The sequence below is a fragment of the Narcine bancroftii genome, chromosome 3 (genome assembly GCF_036971445.1).
Source record: "Narcine bancroftii isolate sNarBan1 chromosome 3, sNarBan1.hap1, whole genome shotgun sequence".
Taxonomy (NCBI): domain Eukaryota; kingdom Metazoa; phylum Chordata; class Chondrichthyes; order Torpediniformes; family Narcinidae; genus Narcine; species Narcine bancroftii.
In genome coordinates, this window is record NC_091471.1 from 298115113 (window position 1) to 298136457 (window position 21345).

The following is a 21345-nucleotide window of genomic DNA, read 5'->3' on the forward strand; positions in this document are numbered from 1 at the left end:
CACGTTGGAAAATCCTGTCAATTTATAAAGCATCAAAAATACCCGTGTTCTAAAACTTGCTGCTTAAGCTGACGAGGCCTCGGTATGGAGCTGCTCTAATTTTGAGATGAGGCTCAGGAATCTGTGCACGGCATTGAGAGAAATCACATGGCGTGCTACCACGATGATTAAAGACTAGCCAGTTATAGGGAAGAAAGAGTGAACTGGGAAGTAGTCTGATATCTCAATATTTTCTGTATTGTCAATGACTGGTTGTCTTCAGTGCGTGGGTTTCCTCCCACACTTCAAAACATATAAAGGTTGTAGGCTAATTGGGTGGCATGGGCTTGTGGGGTGGAAGGGCCTGTTTCTGTGCTGCAAGTCTATAGTTTTAAAAAAAATAAGCATGATGCATTTGAATTAGGCTGGATGAAATACCATCTTGTCTTTTTTTTTGCAAATAGCTGCCATTCCATGTGGAGTGGGTGGGGAGCTAGTAGTTTTAATGAACTGAAAGCAATCTACATTTCACAGCAAAATCTCCTTATCCATTTAGGGCAATACTGATGCAGCATACCTGCTACAAGAGAGGTTATGGACTAACCATTGAGATGGGAACAACATGATGCAAGTGGAACGATTCAGGTACCACTAAACGTGGTACAGCTTTGGTGCTGTACCGTGAGTTCTAGCCCATCATTTTCAGGTTGTACGTATGCAGCCAAGAGTCCACCTGCCAAATATGCACATTCGGTGCATACAGAATAAACAATTTGCTGGAAATAAATTTAAGATTCAATTCTACTTCTTAACTCCTATAATTCAGGAGTGAAGATTTGAGAGATTTTTTTTTGAACAGAGATGTGATTCAAACAATGCACAAGTTTAATAAAATGAAAAGGTATCAGAAAATGCAGCCAAGAAAGACGACACAATCAGATCACATGCTTGTCTCCTGTCCTTACAGAGCAGCATGTCAACAGTGATATTCATCACTGACTTTGAACTGAATCGGACTTGACCTCAGGCTGCCTGAGTGGTTATCTGGTTGAGCAAACACTCTGCTGAGGAGCTTTGGTTTTCCTGGCACAAAGCATAGTGTAAAAACACAGAGAAACGCTGTGGGAACTCAGCGTCCATATGAGGTAAAGATATATTGCTGACATTTTGGGCCTGAGCCCTTCCTCAAGGTATAAGCAAAAATCAGGAAAGCATCTGAATAAAGAACGGTAGAGGTTGGTGGGAAGGGGGGTCTCCAGACTAACAGTAAAAATGTATTGACCTCTTTGTCCCTCTTGTCTCCTTTCCTCTACCTCTGTCTGTCTCTTCCCTTTACCCTGTCTCCTTTCAGAGCCAAAATTAATTCTCATGTTTCCTCTTATCATATCCAATTAACACCTTTTGAACTGTTTGTCTGGATTTCCCCTCTGTTATTATGCATGTATAATAAAGAACTACATTTCCCAGTAGGCAACATGCGTAGTACGCGTAGGAACAATAGTCGACTACGACAGAAGTCGACTAAGACAGCAGCTCAAAAAATAAAGTTGTTTAAGTGTTAAAACCTCACAAGGTTGTTCTTCTTTAAGGAACAAACATAACATGGTGTCAGAAGTGTGTGAGGAAGTAAGAAAAGTCAATAGTTCCCCTCATGGATACGTTATATCCTCCCATACCGATGTAGTTTACCACCAATTTAACCAATGATTGGAAATGCTTCAAACAGTGATTGAACATTTATTTAGAGGCTGGTGGAGCAGGAGAGATGATGAAAAATGGAGAGTATCTACATATTATAGATGCCTTGGACATCTATAATAGTTTTCAAATTGATGAGATGGCCTTCACGTTGGTCACTCTGAAGACAAACTTTGAGGACTATTTTATTCCAAGTAAAAACGTCACCTTTGAGAGATCAAGTTACAAATTTCCACCAATACTTAGCCGAACTTCACACAGTAAGTACATTTGAAGAATTGAAAACCTCACTCGTTAGCAACAGAATTGTTTGTGGAATCCCAGATAATGGCCTCAGAAAAAGAGTGTTGCATGAAAAAGATTTGGCGTTGAAAAAGGCTGTGAATATGTGTAGGGCAGCAGAGACCACATGAGCACAAGCTAAGACGCTGCACAGGATAGACAACAGTGAATGCAGTGAAAACAGAGAAGAAGAGCACCAGGAGTTTCCCAAAGCTTCAGCAAAGCAAAGAGGTACGCTCAAACAGAAAATGCAGCAGGTGCAGAGGTAAACATATCCAAAGGTGCGCCCTGCATATGGAAAATCCTGCAATTAATATGGGAAGAAGAATCATTTTGAAAAGTGCTGCAAAGCAGGGGCTACCAAGAGAAAGGTGCACACAGACGAAGAAATTGAGGAATTCTTTGTGGATTCACTACAGACTGCTGCTCATAAAAAAAACAGAATGGATCATTCCAGTGATTGTGAATGAGACAGTAATTCCATTTAAGCTCGACACCAGTGCCCAGGTGAATCTGTTATCTATGATGACTACAAGACCCTTACCATAAAGAGCAAGATTTATCCAGTGAATTTAAAAGTGATAGGCAACACTGGATAGAACATTCCAGTAAATGGGGGCTGTATGGTGATCTTCAAATACAAAGGGTGACATCTAAAATCACAGCTACTGATTGTGGAAGAGAGTGTAGCCAATATTAGATCTGAATGCCTGTGAAGAGCTCAACCTAGTGAAAAGAGTTTTCATAGTGGCTTCACAGACCAAAGATGAGCACACAACACTCATGGAAGAGTACACATATGTCTTTGAGGGACTTGGAGGTTTACCTGGTGTGCACAAGATCCATGTAGATATGACAGTGGCTCCTGTTGTAAGTTCCATTTCCACTTGGTGACAAAATTAAACAAGAACCAGAACACATGGAATGGATGAAAGTCATCCAGAAAATTGAAGAACCTACAGATGGGTCAGCTCACTGGTCATAGTACAAAAGAAAAACTGAGCATTGCATACATGTCTGGACCCCAGATATCTCAATAGAGAGCCTTTTAAATTGCTGACATGGGAGGAAATCATGTCCTGGTTTGCAGGTGCAAAGTGGTTTAGCAAGCTCCACGCGTCATGGGGGTTTTGGCAGGTGAGGTTTGATAAGGCAAGTTCGCGACTATGCGCTTACAATACTCCACAGGGAAGATACCGCTTTCTTCGGCTACTACATGGGATCTTGTCCACACCAGAAGTCCACCATAAAACTACTCACATGATCTTTGAAAGCATTCCTAGAATTGAGACCATGATGGATGGCATCATTGCATGGGGGTCCACCAAGAATGAACATGATGTGCAACTAAGGCAGCAGCTTGACATGACACAGAATATCAATTTGAAATTAAATAAAGAGAAATGTGAGTTTGGCGTAAAGACACTGGCCTTCAAAGGAAATGTTGTATCTGAACAGGGAGTGAAGCCTAATTCAAGAAAGGCATCAGCCGTTGAGAATTTTGTGAGGCCCCAAAACAAAGAGGAGATGAGACATTTCTTGGGGATGGTGACTTACCTGACTAAGTTCATCCCTCATCTGTCAACTGTGTCAGCACCACTTAGGTCACTCCCTGAGCAGAAAAATAGGTGGATCTGGTTGCATGAGCAAGAAGAGTTCTTCCAGGCACTCAAAAAAGTCCTAACGGAAGAGCCTGTACTAAAATTTTATGATCCAGATAGACACACCAGGATCTTGGTTAATGCATCCAGACATGGCCTGGAGCAGCACTACTCCAGTAGCATGAAGACACATGGCAACCTGTAGCCGATGCATCAAGGGCTTTACCAAGTGCAGAAACTAACTATACACAGATAGAGAAAGAGCTTCTTGCCAGCACTTATGCATGTGAAAGTTTTCATCAATACATTTATTAGCAACCTCTTGAAGTGGAGAGAGACCATACGCCACTGGTCTCAATTATGTCCAAACTACTGAATGACTGTCCCATGAGAGAACAGCTCACATTGGTAAGGCTGCAAAAATACGAGGCGAAAATGATCTACATGCTACGTTTGCAGCTGATCCATTATCTCAAGCAGTTGACAAGAAAGAGCGACCAAGAGGTTAATGCGGAGATCCAGGCCTATGTTGACATGATTATCATTTAATTTCCAGTATCACAGGGTAGAACCGAGCAGATCAGGAAACCAACAGAGACAGATGAAACAATGAAAGAGCTCAAAGATGCAATACAGGATGGATGGCCGGCAGCTAAGAATGACTGTCCAATGGGCTTTTGGGATTATCGGGCATGCAGAGACGAACTGTCAGTTGTGAAAGATATGGTCTTCAAATGGAACAGGTTTGTGATTCCAGTGTTGCGACACAAGGAAATACCCCAGAAGATACATGAAGGACATCTTAGTGAAGAAAAATGCAAAGGCAGACCTCGTGAGGTGATGTACTGTCTAAGAATGAATCAAGACATAAGCCAGGCCACTGTTTCATGCAAAATATGCCTTACCAAAGCAGCAAGCAAAACCGTCTACACCTCACTCTGCACCAGGCAGGCCGTACTTCAATATTAGACAGTAATGAGAAGATAGTAGAAATGGACTATTTTTCCAAATATCCAGAGGTAGCAGAGCACTGCAGTCAACATCCAGCAAAACAACCATCACTTTCATGAAACATGTTTGCAAGGCCTGGAGTTCCTTGTGAAGTAGTATTAGACAATGGCCCACAATTTTTGAGCAGTGAATTTGAGTCCTTTGCCAATTCTTGGGGGTTTCGACATATAACTTCAAGCCCACATCACGCAAAGTCTAATGGCCTAGCAGAGAGTTCTGTGACAGTGGTTAAGAGTCTCAAGAAGAAAGTGCATGATGGACAAGAGGATTTCCACAGAAGTCTAATGATTTACAGAAGTGCGCCACTGTAGAATGGCCTTTCTCCTGCCCAAATGCTGATGGGTCAACGCATATGGACCAACCTTCCAATGCATGAAAATCTATTGACACCAAAAGGAACACAATGGTCAAACAGGCTTAAGTGGAAGATAAAGTAAAACAGAAACAGTAATCATCCGTAAATGGTTATATGGTTATGACAAGGCCGCAAAAAATCGACCAATCCTGAAACCTGGAGTTCAAGTTCAAATCTGAGATCACAATTTTGGCCCATGGCCCATTCAAGGATGTGTGCAAGAGGAAATAGATCCATATTCGTACCAGATCCAGACAGAAAGAGGGACACCTCTGAGAAGGAACTGCGTGGATATACGACCACAAGCTCCAACTCATGGTCGTGACCCATCAACTGTCAGTACACAAAAGGGGCCAACACATGTAGAGAATGAACGTATTGTCCAGGGTCCACAGAAAGACAAATACTAATGCAGCAAATGCAAGCAATACACTGGTGGAAACACAAACCAGACCAAACCACCTCAGAGTCTGATTGAAAGCTGCTGAGTGGAAAGAGACTGATCACGAATGTAGATACCCTTGTTATATAGACGTAGTATTGTGTTTGTAATTTTTTTTAGAGGGGAATGATGTGTGTTATTTCCCAGTAGGCAGGCAACATGCGCGGGAACAAAAGTAGACTACGACAAAAGTCATTGCTGGTGTAAGCAGCTCGAAAAATAACGTTGTTTAAGTGTTAAAACCATGCAAGGTTGTTTTTTTTTCTTCCAGGAACAAACATAACACCCCCACCATTCTTCACTTTATTTAAATGCCATCCTGTTTTTTTTTACTCATACTTTGAAGAAGTGCTCAGCTCAGGCCCGAAATGTCTCTAATACATCTTAACATCTTATGAATATTGAAATCCTCCAGCATTTCTAACATCACCTTCCCGATAATGTTCAAACAACTCTTACCTGTTGCACTATAATAATAATCAGTTATAAAATATACGGGAAATAACTGCTTTGGAGTTTTCTCCTCAAAAGGACAGGTTCAATAATAAAAGTCCCAACATCAAGGTCCTCAGTACCTGTAGTGACAAGGAACTGCCCACTGCAGTGAATACGGCCAGAAGGATCAAAGGGAAGTTCTCCAGATGGGAATTCAGAATACCCTGTGTAAAAACACAGAAATATCGGAGGAGCTCAGCAGGTTTCACAGTGCCAATAAGAGGTTAAAAAAATATATATTACTAACGTTTCTAGCCTGAACCCTTCCTCAGAACACACCTGCATGTAATCCATCCAGTATAAACCTCAATTCCAAACATTTTTATCGTAAAAATCAGGAATGGACATTTGATTCAGAAAATAATGAGGATAGCAGGTCCATTACTTAGCTCATCACCACCAATGTGACACAAAACAAGAGATCCAAGCATCCAAACAAGCTCAGGACCAGATGTGCATGGGACCACACTAATCCACTGCTAAGTACAAAAGCAAGCTGAACTGAAATGCCTCAGAAAGTGTTGCAACTGGTTCTTCCAGTCATGACTACTTTCAATACTCGGCCTGACCTTTTCTACGGACGAGCACGTCAGAATGGTTGCTGTTGGTGAGACCTTCCATGTCATTTCTGCAGTGAGACCATCTAAACTGCATCACATCAACAAAGAGGCAATGTGTGTAGATGGGAGGGTGCACCATCCGACAGAGCTGTGGGGAGGAATCAGAATTTATTGTCGTGAACATGTCACAATGTGATTGGATTTTAGCAGCATTAAAGTGCAAATATTAGCCTGATCTTGGAAGCTAAACAGGCTCAGGATTGGTCAGTACTTGGAGGGGAGACCTTCTCGGAACACCAGGTGCTGTAGGTTTCTGTGACAGGTGCTGGACAAAGTGGAGACTCTCTGTCTACCTTATGGTAGACAAAAGTTAAAGAATTTCATATATGTGCATTCTAAATATAGTATTGTGTGACAATAATGTAACCTTTACCTTTGCTATAAAATTACATTTAAAAATAAATAAATTAGTGTAAAGTAAGAGAAAGTGAGGTAATATCTGTGGTTCATTGTCCATTCAGAAATCTGATGGCGGAGGGGAAGAAGCTGTCCTTGTGCCGCTGGGTGTTCATCTTCAGGCCCCTGGACCTCTTTCCTGATGGTAGCAGTGTGAAAAGGTCATGACCTTGGTGTTGAGGGTCCTCGAAGATAAAGGCTGCTGTTTTAAAACATTCTCTCTTGTAGTTGTCCTTCTTGATGGAGTGAATCTGGTGCTCAGGATGTCACTGACTGTGCATTGGCACCTCCATACCAGACAGTGATGCAACCAGCCAGAATACTCCCTATGGTATACCTGCAGAAATTTGCAAGAGTCTTTGGTGACATACCAAAAAGCAGCATCCTTGAGGTGCGCCCGCGTTGGTCGTCAGTGAGGAGGAGACGTTGTTTCCAATTTGTACTGACTGTGGTCTTCTGATGAAGATGTCAAGAATCCAGTGACTGAAGGAATGTTACTGAACCACAGGAACAATACATTATTTCTTATTTTTAAATTCAGACAATTTGAATGAAAACATTTGCAAACAATTTGCACCTTTTAAGAGATAAAAGAATACAAGGAAAGCTGTGATGTTGCACTAAGCAAATCTAAAATTCAAAATATGACACGAATGGTGATAAAAAAGATCACTTAATTTAATTAAATTAAACTGTGAAATCTCCCTAAATAAAAAGAGGGCTATGTTTGCTTCTTTCCTGAACCATAAATATTTCACAGCACCCAACTTTCAAGACAGGCTGTACATTTAGAGATCACCAGCCAGCAGGAGCACTTCGAAGTGACAGCAAGTTCTGCAAAAATAATAGTTCGGCTGAAAAGCTCTTTGAAATATTCCAGTTGAACAATTCAGAAAGACTGCCTTAAAACTTCTTAAATGCCTATTCAAGATGCACATTTACACTTTAAAGATTGCTTATATAACTGCTGTACATGTGTTTTGTGGAATTGTTGGTATCAAATTTTAAACCTGACAACTTAAACGAAACGAGGCAGTCAAAACAGCTTGGAGCTGTTTTTCTTTGAATCCTGTTAGATGGTTGGAGGTGCTAATGTTAACCAGCATTACTGCTGATAAACTCAGTGAAGTGTCCCTCGAAATGTGTACAGATTGGGTTCTAAAATCTCAACCACAGGTATGACGGCCATCTTAACCAAAGGCTCCGTGCTGTAAAACCATCAGCTTTCCTTGCCAAGCCAACTCGCTGGGGAAAGCAGCCAGAGGTGGACATTTTGTTTTGTCTTCTGAAAAGCTGCAGCTTCCAAGAAACAGGGTCTATCTCCCTGACACCACCCCCCACCCCGCCGCCCCGTCTCTAACCTAGTACTGCAACTTCAGGAAACGGGCGATCACTCAATACCTCCTCCCACCCCAACTTCTCTCCCCATCCCATCTCACTGATACTGCAACTAAAGTGAAATGACTGTATAGATATTGTTCATGTAATTTAACACAAGCATTTTCGAATTTGCACCTTCGTATATATCATTGTGTTTACCCGATACAATACTCGAGTGCTGGAGGATTTCAGCTGGATACTTGGAAAGCAGAAGACAAGGTTTTCTGGCCAGAGATGCTAAGAGCAGTCAGAGTCCCTCTCCCCCTTCCCTTCCCAGCCCACACCTGGATGCTGGACCCTTTCCCCTCACCCAGTGTCTTTCCCAACTCTCCTTCCCCTGATGCAGAACATCACTTGAATCAATTATGTCATTTGAGATAGGTTATCTCTCCTCTAACTCCTAATGTCACCCTCCCCCACGGTCCCCAATGTCTCCCACCCCCTATGGTGCTCTAATCCAGTGTCCCCCATTCCTCCTCGCATTATGTCCCTGATCTACTCTCCACCCACTATTTGCCTCTGATCTTCTCTCCTGATGAATGGGTTCTTGAAGTAACTTCATCTCCTCATCGAGAATAGAAATTGGATATTGATGGAACATTCTCCATTATTGATCCATAATCCTTCAAATTAATGAAAGATTGCACAAATGATTCATAAACCCGTGAAGGCATTGTGCCTCATTGGCTACATTGACATCTGAATCTGTAGAAAACTCAATCCTGTTCTCAACTAAGTAAAGTCACAACATTGGAGAAACTCAGCAGGCCAAACAGTGCACTTCATATGGCAAAGATAAAGATACCAATGTTTTGGGCTTGAGCCCCTCATCAAGGTATGACCAAAATGTAGGCAGGCGCCTGAACTCGAGCCCATAACATTGGTATCTTTATCTTTGCCACATGAAGTGCACTGTTTGGCCTGCTGAGTTTCTCCAGTGTTGTGATTTTACTTCAATCACGGTGTCTGCAGACTTTTGTGTTTTACTCCTACTCTCCAATGGATAATTTCGGGCAACTCTTCTTCCAAAGGTGCAAATTAATTTTATTCCACATATCCTCAATGTTGGAGGAAGCTGGAAAATGGGAAGACTGGGTGGTATCCTTCAGATTTTGCTTGAGACAGGTTAATCGTTTAATCAAGCCATTTACTTCTCAGCCATCGGTCTAGCCACATCCTCTGCGCAGTTTACCTGATCTCTTCTAGCCTGACGCCATCAGTACATTATGAGAACAAGGCCCTCACATCCTCATGCCTAGCAGGCGGATGAAAGCAATAAAACTCTTCTTTGAAATAAATGTCAATTCTGACTGCAAAGGTATGCCAATCTTGTTCACACAGAGCAGCGCCTCAACAAAGACCAAATGTTTCTCTTTTCTTAATAAATCCAGTTTCGTCAAGTTTCACTATTTTTGGTACTCAGACAGCCAATCTGTTTGCTCATAGTTTTGCTATTATCTGATTCCACCTGCATTGAATTCGCCCATCGTTATTGAATGAAGATCTACCAGGACCAATGCCTGAAGAGGGAGCACAAAATCAGTGAACCGGTGCGGACTCGAAAGGCCAACATGGCCTGTTTTCGCTCCGTAAATGGTTATATGGTTATATGGTTAATAATGACATCTGGCTGGGAACAGAAAATGTTGCTAATCAGGGTTTGCATGTTAATGATTACAGCCTTGAGTCCCTGCACAGACAGTCCATGAAAGTGTTTCTGTCACTCTGCAGAGAAACCTTCATTGATTCGACAAGATACAAATCATATAATGATGAATATTCTAATGAGGAACAATCTGTCCCAGTGTGGAAAGTAGTCCCATGGTGATGGGTGTCAACAGGCTGAACAGAACTGTGGATGGTCACTTTTCGACCCCCTTCATCCAGGTCCAGGATGGTGCTCTATTCTTCAGTAAATATAAGGTAAGCAATGGAGCACTCAGACACTTTAGTTTCCCCAAAATTCCTTTATTGCACACAAGCTTGATGGGAGGTCCATTAACCCACCCCCATAGGGGATCTAGGAGCTCCCCCAACGTGGGTTTAAATTCTCCAATGCTATCTAACATTAACCATTCTTAAAGCAGTTACCTCTCTGGCAGCAAGTATTATCCCATCAGCTTTAAGCTGAGCAATGTCTATCTACATGATGCTCTATATTGTGAACCAATCACACAGATGTGTCCCCCTCTGAGTTCCCTAATTCTTGTAAATCACATGACCCCAGTGGGAAACGAGACTGCTGGAAATTCATCAAGTTGTTGTTACCAGGCAAACCATATTCCAGAGCCCCTCACTGTCCTTGGTCAGGGCAAATGGAATTTCATGTTGCTGTCCTGGTCAGGCAACACACATCCTCAGCCCTCTTCGCTGTCTTTTAGTTATTTGCAACTGTCCCAACAAGAGCATTAACCAAGTGTATTTATGTATCAATATTTCGATTAATTAATTCATGTGTTAATGTTCATGCTGCACAATTGCTCCACAAAAGAAGATGGAAGGCGCTTTTTCCATCCGATAGCCAACAGGTCACCCTTGGGCAAGGTGTAGTACCTGTTTAGCCTCCCAATCAGGGTCACGTGAAGCCGTGGATGGTTTTTACAAGCAGATTCTACAAATTAGAATTTATGGTTGTAAAACTAAAAATGCTGGGCAGATTAATCTGTTGATTATTGGCCAGGGTTACCCGTCCAGTGAGGACACTGCAACCGAAGAAGGCAACGGGACACCACTTCAGTATTTTTTTTTCCCCTTGTATAATCACGATGTCTAAATCGACTACGGCCTCAGCTCACCGAATGAGGCAACAACTACATGTCAGAGATCATGATGGATGGAGAGACATTATTGCCCATGCCGAACTGCAAGGCACCTGAATGATGAATGTATGTATTTGATGTATTAATCAACACTAATCTAAACTAGAAAGACCTTTACCTCTATAAACTGCATATTCTACAAAACATCCTGTGTATTATTGTTCAAAGCCTGCCAACCAACTTGGCCAGCACTTGATTGTTAAAAGGGAGAAATAATCAGATTGAAGACAATGGGAAGACAATTTCAGTGAAGCTGTTTGGAAAAAAAAATTCACAGGTCAAAGTTACTTTCATGAATTGAAATAATACAGGAAATTATTACTACTGATTTCTATTATGTCTGATGTTATGTGCATCACAAGGAGTTTGAGGAGATTAAGACTTGAAAATTTCTATAGGTGTACCATGGAGAGCATTCTGACTGGTTGCATCACTGGGTATTATGGAGGTGCCAAAGCACAGGACAGAAACAGGCCACAGAGACTTGTAAACTCGGCCAGGGCCATCATGAGGATCAGTCTTCACCCCATCAAGGACACCTACAAGAAGCTGTGCCTCAAGAAAGCAGCCTCTATCCTAAAGGACCCTCAGCACCTGGCCACGTCCTCTTCTCACTGCCACCATCGGGAAGGAGGTACAGGTGCCTGAAGATGAACATCCAGTGGCACAAAAACAGCTTCTTTCCCTCCACCATCAGATTCCCGAATGGTCAATGAACCACAGACATGACCTCACTTTCTCTCTTCTTTTGCATTAACTATATTTTTAAAAATGAAACTTACTGCAATTTTGCACCTGTAACGTTGCCACAAAAACACAAACTTCATGACACACATTCATGAAAATAAATTCTGATTCTGATGCTGAAGCTGAACCTGACACTCCCGGCTTGATGTCCCAAACTCTTTCCAAATAGATGCAGCTCTGATGAGATGGACCACTGAGCTACAGCTGGATGTTGGGGATTTCTTGCATCCAATGGTTCCCTTTATTCACAGACAGCACATGTTGCTTTTTCAAAGAACAAAGTCAATTTTCTTTTCACAAATCTTTATTGATTTTGCCCAATTACTTTGAATTTTCCTGAGCCTTTGGACATGATGTTTCATTATTGCTTCTAACATTTTCCCTATGATAGACACAGTCCTAACTGGACTGTAGTTTCCTGCTTTAATTTTGAGATACTGCAGTTACAGGTCCTTCTGATCCACAAGCCCCCGCCGCCCAAATACATGTGACCAATTAAGCTACTAACCCCCAAATGTCTTTGCCTTTCTGGTTTTTTTTCCTTTTTGATTAAAAGAGGCACATTTTCCTCATTCACAACATTATGGAAGCTTCCTTTAGCTGAGAGAATTTTACATCATTACCACTATCTCACCGCCTTAGATCCCTGGGGGAAGTCTTATCAGGACCCATAAACTTCTACACTCATTGCTCCAACAATTTGCTCCACATCACTGCCCTGGTGATTGTAAATTTTTTTGTCATAAATGCTACCCCTTCCAATTCTAAATCTGTGGCTATTTCTGAGGCGTACCTGTATCTTCTGGAGAAGAAACTGCAATCTCCTTTTTTTCCCCCATAATTAATTCTCAACATGTGATTTCTATGGGACCTATCCTCACTTTGTTAACATTTTTCTTACCATCTTTTTGTACATATAAGAAATGTTTTGCCTCATCCCATTTCTTTCCTTGTTAATATATTAGTCAATCTAGGCTGTTTTTCATACTCCAACCAATTGCTGACCTGCTCCTATCTTTTTTTTTATTTTAATTTTTAATTTTTTTTAAAATTTCCATGCAGTTATTGACAAGTTCACAATCATCTACAATCAAACATGCTCCTATCTTCATGCAATTAAATAGTTCTGCTTTAAATTTGATAATATTTTTAACATTTTTATTTAAACATGGAGATGAGTCCTCATTTGGAATTTCTCTTTCTATAATTGAATCATTTTTTGACTTTCTTGAATGAACTCTATGCGCTCATTGAAAAAAATTGCTATTATTTACCAGAATTCTGTATGGCAGTTTCAAATCTCATGCACAGATGAGAAGCATTAATTTTAGTTTGAAAATGTGCTCTTTTTGATCACAAATGTTACTCCCAAATTATTTTAGGTATTAAATGATTTACACTTGAGTTACATTGCCGTGTATGTTTATTGCTAAGAATATCAATAAAAAGCATATTATACTGTAATACATTTTACAAACCATGCAGCTAATCTTTGAGAGTTAGATTTTTTGACATTTTAAAAAATTTCCAAATCCTATCAATCAGGATCCAACAACACATCATCCTGGATTCAAATTTTCATTATTAAGTAAGTGTTGATTAATAAGTTTGTCATTATATCCATTGGGATTGCATCCAGTCCCTTCAGAGATGAAGGGGTTGGCCTCTGAGGAGAGATTGAGTCCTCTGGGACTATACTCGCTTGGAATTTAGAAGAATGAGAGGGGATGGAAATATAGAAAATTATGAAAGGCGTAGATCAGTGTGTCCAGCAACCACAAACAAAATCTGATGACTGTGGCCAACCTGGGTGTGGTGTTTGGACCAACGCTGTTCAGACCACAGGAGGAGACTGTAGCCGCTATTATGGATATCAAGTTTCAGAATATAGTTGTTGAGATTTTAAAAGAAAACTACGAAAAGGTAAGTCTTTGAGGAAACATATTCCACTGATCCTCCCAAAACAGATTGACCCTGTATTGAATGTGCCCAGAAGTATTGAACTGCACGTTTCACAAACATTTCTACGACTGATTCCACCTCCATTGAATTCGCCCATCGTTATTGAATGAAGATCTACTGGGACCAATGCCTGAAAAGGGCGCACAAAATCAGTGAACCGGTGCGGACCCGAAAGGCCAACATGGCCTGTTTCCGCTCCGTAAATGGTTATATGGTTAACTGAGATGTATCCCGCAAGATTTCCTCAAATGTATGCTGCAGTACCCTGTTGCTGCCTGCTTATGTTATCATAGGCTTATTATGGTATGTTTTAATTGTGATCCATGATATAAACATGATTGGTTAATGGATAGAATTTGTGCAGCAAAGTATGTAGCCAATATAGCAGTTTCAAACTATTGACCAAGTGTGTATTGCACTACAACCAGAGTTTCTGCAGACTTCCCTGTTTAACTCCAGTATGATGTGTATTCTGTTAGTCAATAGTTGTCTGCAATTGACCCCAAATCCAGGTGACCCCCTCAAGGATGCATCACAGCAAGGTACAGGAGCTGCTCTGCTCAAAAAGCTGCAGGAGGCAGTGACTGGAGCTCAGGACATCACATGCACTTCCCTCCCCTCCACGGACTCCATCTGCATCTCCTGCTATTAACTGAAAGAGCCCATACACCCCAGACACACTCTTCTTCTCCTTTCTCACTTTGGGGAAAAGATTGAAGAATGTGAAAAGTGCACACCAACAGTCTTCATGACAGTTTCTTCCCTGCAGCTGTCGGGCTCCTGAACGTGCTCTCGCACTGCCCTTGCCCTTCCTTTCCATTGTAATCCTCTACTCTGTAAATTGTGCTTTATTCATGGCTATGCTAGAGGTAATCAGTTGATCTGTTCACAGAAGAACCCTTCTCACTATACTAGTTATTTTATGACAAATAAACAGAAATTTAAAGGAGGGGCTGCACTCGAGAAAGCATTCTGTATTGCTATTTTCTATAGCATAAAATAGTCAAGTTAAAAGGAAATACATTTTGCATTCATTTACTTTTCATCCCCACATAAATTCTGTTTGAGCGTTATTTATTTCATTTGGGTGGTGATTTCAATGACCAGAATAGCTGTTATCCCAGAGGTCCAACTGTATGAACAAATGGATGAAACCAACAGTCAAGAGTCTAACCAGCCATTCTCAACCTGTATTTGGCTGTGCCCACCCCCCACCCCCAGACTTTCTGTGTTTTTAAGGCTTTTACTTACATTTTCTGTGGTTTCCCCCCAGGAGGCTGTACGGCCCCTCAATGAGCATGGCTGCTTAGTCCTTTACTAACCACACAAAGTCATGAAAGATGGCGACTGAGGAAAAAAATTGTTAATGTCCACCATTCTCAAAACATAAAGCTGAGTGTACAAATGGACATTTTGTGTGAGAAGCTGAAAATGTCATTCCCACACAAAGCTGAAACAACTGTATTAGGCAGGCCCAGTTAGTGGGCAGCATAGTTAGTGTAGAGGTTAGTTCAATGCTATTAGAGCACAGCAACCCGGCTTCAAATCTACCACTCTCTGTAAGGTGTTTGTACATTGCCCACGTGGGTTTCCTTTGGGTGCTCCGGTTTCCTCCCACCTCCAAAGACATGCAGGGTTAGTAGATTTCAGATTTCATGTTTTGTCAGAGCACATACATGACATCACTTGCAAACCTGAGATTCTTTTTCCTGTGGCCGAGGCAAGATGACCACTTATTGGTAGTGTAAAAAAAAATTGTACTCAACGTGCACATGTAAACAAATAAAAGAAATGTAAACAGATAACGAATGTAAACAGACTGTGCAATATAGAGAGAAAAAAATAAAACCAATAAAGGGCAAAATTAAGAGTCAAAAAAAAGATCATGGGTGCAAGCAGATGCTTTGCAGGTGCAATGAAAGTTCAATCCGCCCTCCCATCATCCATCATTGCTCCTCTACCCTGTACTCTACATTATAGGAGGTTCAGATAATGCATCAACATCTTGGCAGATAATGAGCAACAAGACTAGAACGCGATTTCTTTGTAACCACAACTTCGCACTGATCGTACTGGTAAGAATTCCCAGACAACCGTTCTGTGGCCAGGTCAATGTGTGAGCTGTAAGACATTCCAGCAGTCTACAGGTTGGTAACGATTTACAACCTTCAAAACGCACAGGATTACTTCAGTTCAGGAGCAATGAGGGATGAGAGGTGACGCCACAGATGTCTACAAGATTATGGGGAAAATGCTAGAGTCGGTTATTAAAGATGTGATTGCAGCACATTTGGAGGGTATAGATATAATCGGACAGAGTCAGCAGGGTTTTATGAAGGGGAAATCATGTCTGAAGAATCTTATTGAATTTTTTGATGTAACTATTAGACTGGATAAAGGAGAACCAGTGGACGTGGTATATCTGGACTTTCAGAAGGCCTTTGATAAGGTCCTACACAGGAGATTAGTGTATAAACTTAAATCGCAGAGTATAGGAGGTATGGGATTGAAGTGGATAGAGAATTGGCTGACAGACAGGAAGCAAAGAGTAGGAATAAATGGTTCTTTTCAGAATGACAGGCAGTGACTAGTGGGACACCACAAAGGTCGGTGCTGGGACCAGTTATTTACAATATAATCAATGACTTAAATGAGGGAATAGAAAGCAGCATCTCCAAGTTTGCAGATGACACAAAGCTGGGGGGCAGGGTTAGCTGTGTAGAGGATGCTAAGATGATGCAGGGTGACTTGGACAAGTTAAATGAGCAGATGCAATATAATGTGGGTAAATGTGTTATCCACTTTGGAGGCAAGAACAGGAGAGAAGATTATTACCCAAATGGTATCCGATTAGGAAAAGGAGATGCAATGAGACCTGGGTGCTGCTGGGCACCAGTCATTGAAAGTGGGCATGCAGGTACAGCAGGCAGTGAGAAAAGCAAATGGTATGTTGGCATTCACAGCAAGAGGATTCGAGAACAGGAGCAGAGAAGTTCTACTGCAGCCGTACAGGGCCTTGGTGAGACCACACAAAACTGTACAAAACTGTGTACAGTTTTGGTCTCCTTATCTGAGGAAAGACATCCTTGACATTGAGGGAGTGCAAAAGAAGTTCACTAGATTGATACCAGGGATGGCACATGAAGAAAGGCTGGATCGACTAGGCTTATACTCGCTGGAATTTAAACAATTGAGGGGGGATCTCAGAGAAATTTATAAAATTCTTAAGGGATTGGACAGGCTAGATGCAGGAAGGTTGTCCCCGATGTTGGGGAAGACCAAAACCAGAGTTCATAGTTTAAGGATAATGGGGAAGTCTTTGAGGACTGAGATGAGAAAAAATATTTCTCTCAGAGAGTGGTGAATCTGTGGAATTCTTTGCCACAGAAAGTAATTGAAGCCAGATACTTATCTATATTTAGGAGGGAGTTAGATTTGGCCCTTGTGGCTAAGGGGATCAGAGGGTATGGGGAGAAGGCAGGTACTGGGTATTGAGTAGATAGATCAACCATGATCAAAATGAATGGCAGTGTAGGCTTGAAGGGCCAAATGGCCTACTCTTCACCTATTTTCTATGTTTCTATGAGATGCATAGTTAGGGTGGACATCTAGCACCTTTGCCCCAAAGCAACAGTAGCAAATACCAGAAGATAGCTGTTTAAGATGACAGAAGGAAAGTTTAAGGGAGATAAGTCAGAGGTAAGTTTTTGTTACATAGAGAATGGGTGGCTAAAATACATTGCTAGGTGTAGTGGTCGAGGCTGGTACTATAGGGATATACAAAAGACTCTTCCATAGGCATAAGGATATAGAAAAATAGAGTTAAGAGTTGGAGTTAGGGAAGGATCCGATTCTTCGAGAGTTGATTCACATGGGTCAGCACCACATTGTGGGCTGAAGGGCCTGCAAGAGCTGCAATGTTCCACGTTTTACAACTCTTTGTCATGCAAGAACTCAAGAACACTGGATATTCATAAGGTCTGGATAAATTGTCTAGGATTGTGTAAGGGATGCAAACAAGTAACAATTTTTTTAAAATTGAAGAGATGCTTAGAATTCATTTTTTTTTAAAAACTGAAATGATGAAATATCATCTGCATTGCAGGGAGATTATTCTCTGATAGGATCATGATTTTAACGACCAATGGCTCTGACTGGGTAATGCAGCAACTTGGCAGTACGATGTCCCGGTCACTCACTGGGAGTTCATCCCCACTTGGCGGTCACGCTACCCCTAGAACAACCACAGAAAGCACTCAGCATGTCTGTGGGGAGAGAAGCCCAATCAATGCTGTGTACTCCGAAGCCCTGACTGGATGATCCTTTGCAATACCCTGTAATTCAGTAACTTTTCTACCTGTGAACTTCCACACGAACGAAGCACCAGAGGATACCCAGGTGCCAGGGGTCCCATGAAGCTGCTGGCTGCAGAAAAAGTTGGAGACATCAGTGGGGGAAGAGGAGATACAAGGGTAACATTTTCAAGTAGGAATTTCATGCACAGAGATTCCTTTGATGCACAAAACATGGAGTTTGTCCTTCAAGAAACAGTACTTTCCGCTTCCCTCAGATGTTCAATTTTATGTTTCCACCTTGGACCTTTTGGTTTTAAGATTCAATTTTTGATTTAAATCAGAGCCTGAATTAATACAAAGATAAAAAGGCATAACCTGAAGCAGCATTTGAAGTCATGTTGAGATAAACATTTAGAGCAGGGGAAGTGAATGTAAACAACTCGAATGGTACTTCAAGGCATTTGGAACACCTGATTCACTGGATGTATTTTGATGTTACTGCTGCTGTTAAGGTAAAGAAAGTGAGGAAACAAAACAAAAATGTTTTATTGCACAGAGGACCCATCTGCATGTCTCTCTGCCTGTACCATCCAATGAAGAGTGAGGCTCACAGTAAGAGGCTGCGGGGAGAACGTGAGCCCCAAATGCATCTTCGTGGCAGAGACGGGCACTGAAATAGAAGTATTTAAAATAGGCCAATGAGCAGCAAACTTAAAACAAGGGTAAAAAAAAATGCTTACTCAGGAAAGTTCTTTAGAGAGTGTTCATGTCAGTATTAATTGGCAGGTACAAAAGGTATCAGACACATTACAGGCACTAAAGATCCAGAATAATGGTCAGGCTGATGAGTTTCAAAGTGTGGTGGTTAGTGCAACATTGCTACATGGGTTCAAATCCAGTGCTGTCTGCAAGGAATTTGTACGTTTTCCCCATGACCTGCATGGGTTTCTTCCAAGTGCTCCGCTTTCTTCCCACCCTTCAAAACGCACAGGGGTTGGAGGTTAATTGGGGGAGATGGGCAGCACGGGCCTGTGGGCTGGAAAGGCCTGCTACCATGCTGTAAGCCTAAATTAAATTTAAAAAACGGAATATGCTGTAAAAGTAATAGACAGGCATCGTGTAGAACGAACAGCCTGCTGACCAGAGAGAGATGGGCAGCACGGGCCTGTGGGCTGGAAAGGCCTGCTACCATGCTGTAAGCCTAAATTAAATTTAAAAAACGGAATATGCTGTAAAAGTAATAGACAGGCATCGTGTAGAACGAACAGCCTGCTGACCAGACAGAGATGGGCTGCACGGGCCTGTGGGCTGGAAAGGCCTGCTACCGTGCTGTAAGCCTAAATTAAATTTAAAAAACGGAATATGCTGTAAAAGTAATAGACAGGCATCGTGTAGAACAAACAGCCTGCTGACCAGACAGAGATGGGCTGCACGGGCCTGTGGGCTGGAAAGGCCTGCTATCGTGCTGTAAGCCTAAATTAAATTTAAAAAACGGAATATGCTGTAAAAGAAATCGTGCAGAACGAACAGCCTGCTGACCAGACAGAACACGAGAGGGGAAGATAGTGTGACTGTCACTGGTGTTAGATTTAGTGGACAGTGTGCTTTGATTCAGCCCTTAATTTTCTCCAAAACAGATAACTACCCGCTTGAGAAGAATTAGTCTGTTCCTTTGCCCTACCATCAGTATTGTGTTATAGAATTAGCATTAAACTAAATCAAATTGAAAGGTAACGAGTTCTGCACTGATGGTGCCAAAAGTAGCCAACCTGGCCAAGTCCATCACGAGCAACAACTTCCCATCCACTGAAGGCATTTATGTGAGACACCTACCTCAAGAGGACATCAAAAATTACCCCCATCACCCTGGTCACAATTCCTTTTCACTGCTACCTCCGTCTGGGCAGAAGGCACAGAAACCTGGAGTCCAGCACCCCAAAGTTCAAGAACAGTTTATTTCCCCAATAGCTATCAGGCTCTTGAATTATCCTAACTGCAAAGCTTCTCCAGGATCTCCAAAAGATCTGTCTATATTATCAAATCACTCACTGCAATTTTACTTATTGAAAGCCAGAGAAGTCGATATTAATGCCATCCAATTGGAGGGTGTCCAGACAGAAGATGAGTTGTTGTTTCTCCTGTTGTTGTCCAGACAGAAGATGAGTTGTTGTTTCTCCTGTTGCTGGTGGTCTCAGTCTGGCAGTGCATGACGGACATGTCAGCAAGGGAAAGGGATGGGGAATTGAAATGGGTAGCCATTGGGAGATCCACGTTATTGTGGCAGAGAGAGCCGAGGTGCTGAACAAAGCGATATCCCTGTCTGCTTCCAGGCTCTGATGTAGAGGAGGCCTCTCCCAGCCGGCAATGTCTGAATTCTGAGACTTTCTGAGATTTCCTGCTTCTGGCTCATTCTGCTTATTCCTTGAAGAAGGGCTCAGGCCCGAAACATCGGCGATATATCTTTGGTTTTTATGGACACTGAAAAGACCGACTGAATTCCTCCTGCATTTTAGTACAATCACAGCATCTGTGACTTACGTGATTCATACAAGTAGCAGAGCCCGGAGATATTTTTCTGAATTTTCAAGCTGACTGTGATTCAGTGAGGTTATGTTTTGCTGAGTTTGATTCACAATTGCTCTGCATAAAAATGCATCTGCTATGGTAAGTGCAAAAATAGAACAAAGGATGAGAAGACTGAGGAGGTGTAAGCTGTAGGGCCTTTCAAAATTCGTGCTTGATCTTCAAACTCAAATCCTCTTTTGCAGCCTAATCCTTTATCTTATTGTTCCTAAAGTCTAACATGTATCTCTTTCTGGAATATACACAGCAACTATGGGTCCGTGTCTGTGCACCAGGGCCTGGAGATAAGCCGTATCGACAGGTTGAATATGTACAATCCGATGACAAACTTGAACTCAAATCAAAATCAGTCTTCTAAAGTAGAGAATATGAAAATATTCAATGATCAACATTAAGTCATTTCTCCTCACCCTCATCCTAATTGTTTCAGCCCTTTCCTGCAATTCTGCCCTTAGTTCTAGATTGTCCAACCGAGGAAATTGCCTACCCTGTCAAACCATCTAAAAGTTCCAGAAGAACACCTCCAATAAAGATCAAGTCTATTCAAACTGTTCCCGTGTGGTAAATCCTACATTGCAGGAATCAATCTAATGAATCTTTGGATGGTCATTTCCAAGTCAAGTATATCGTCATTTTTGGAACGATTTTAAAAACAAAGATGGTGCTCCAGGGATAATGGC

The 21345-nt window shown here is 41.7% G+C and overlaps 1 protein-coding gene across 10 annotated transcripts in view; it reads right to left on the minus strand.

Annotated features, from left to right (window-relative positions):
- nfic (nuclear factor I/C) overlaps nucleotides 1-21345 on the minus strand; it is a 450718-nt gene that overhangs the window by 304838 nt on the left and 124535 nt on the right. For 8 of the 10 annotated variants that reach the window (XM_069928654.1, XM_069928657.1, XM_069928660.1 and 5 more), the window contains one exon: nucleotides 5944-6027. The exons of the other annotated variants lie outside the window; for them this stretch is intronic. In XM_069928654.1, coding sequence (XP_069784755.1) covers nucleotides 5944-6027 — 84 coding nt within the window. The remainder of the gene's footprint in view (nucleotides 1-5943; nucleotides 6028-21345) is intronic. 10 annotated transcript variants of the gene reach the window in all.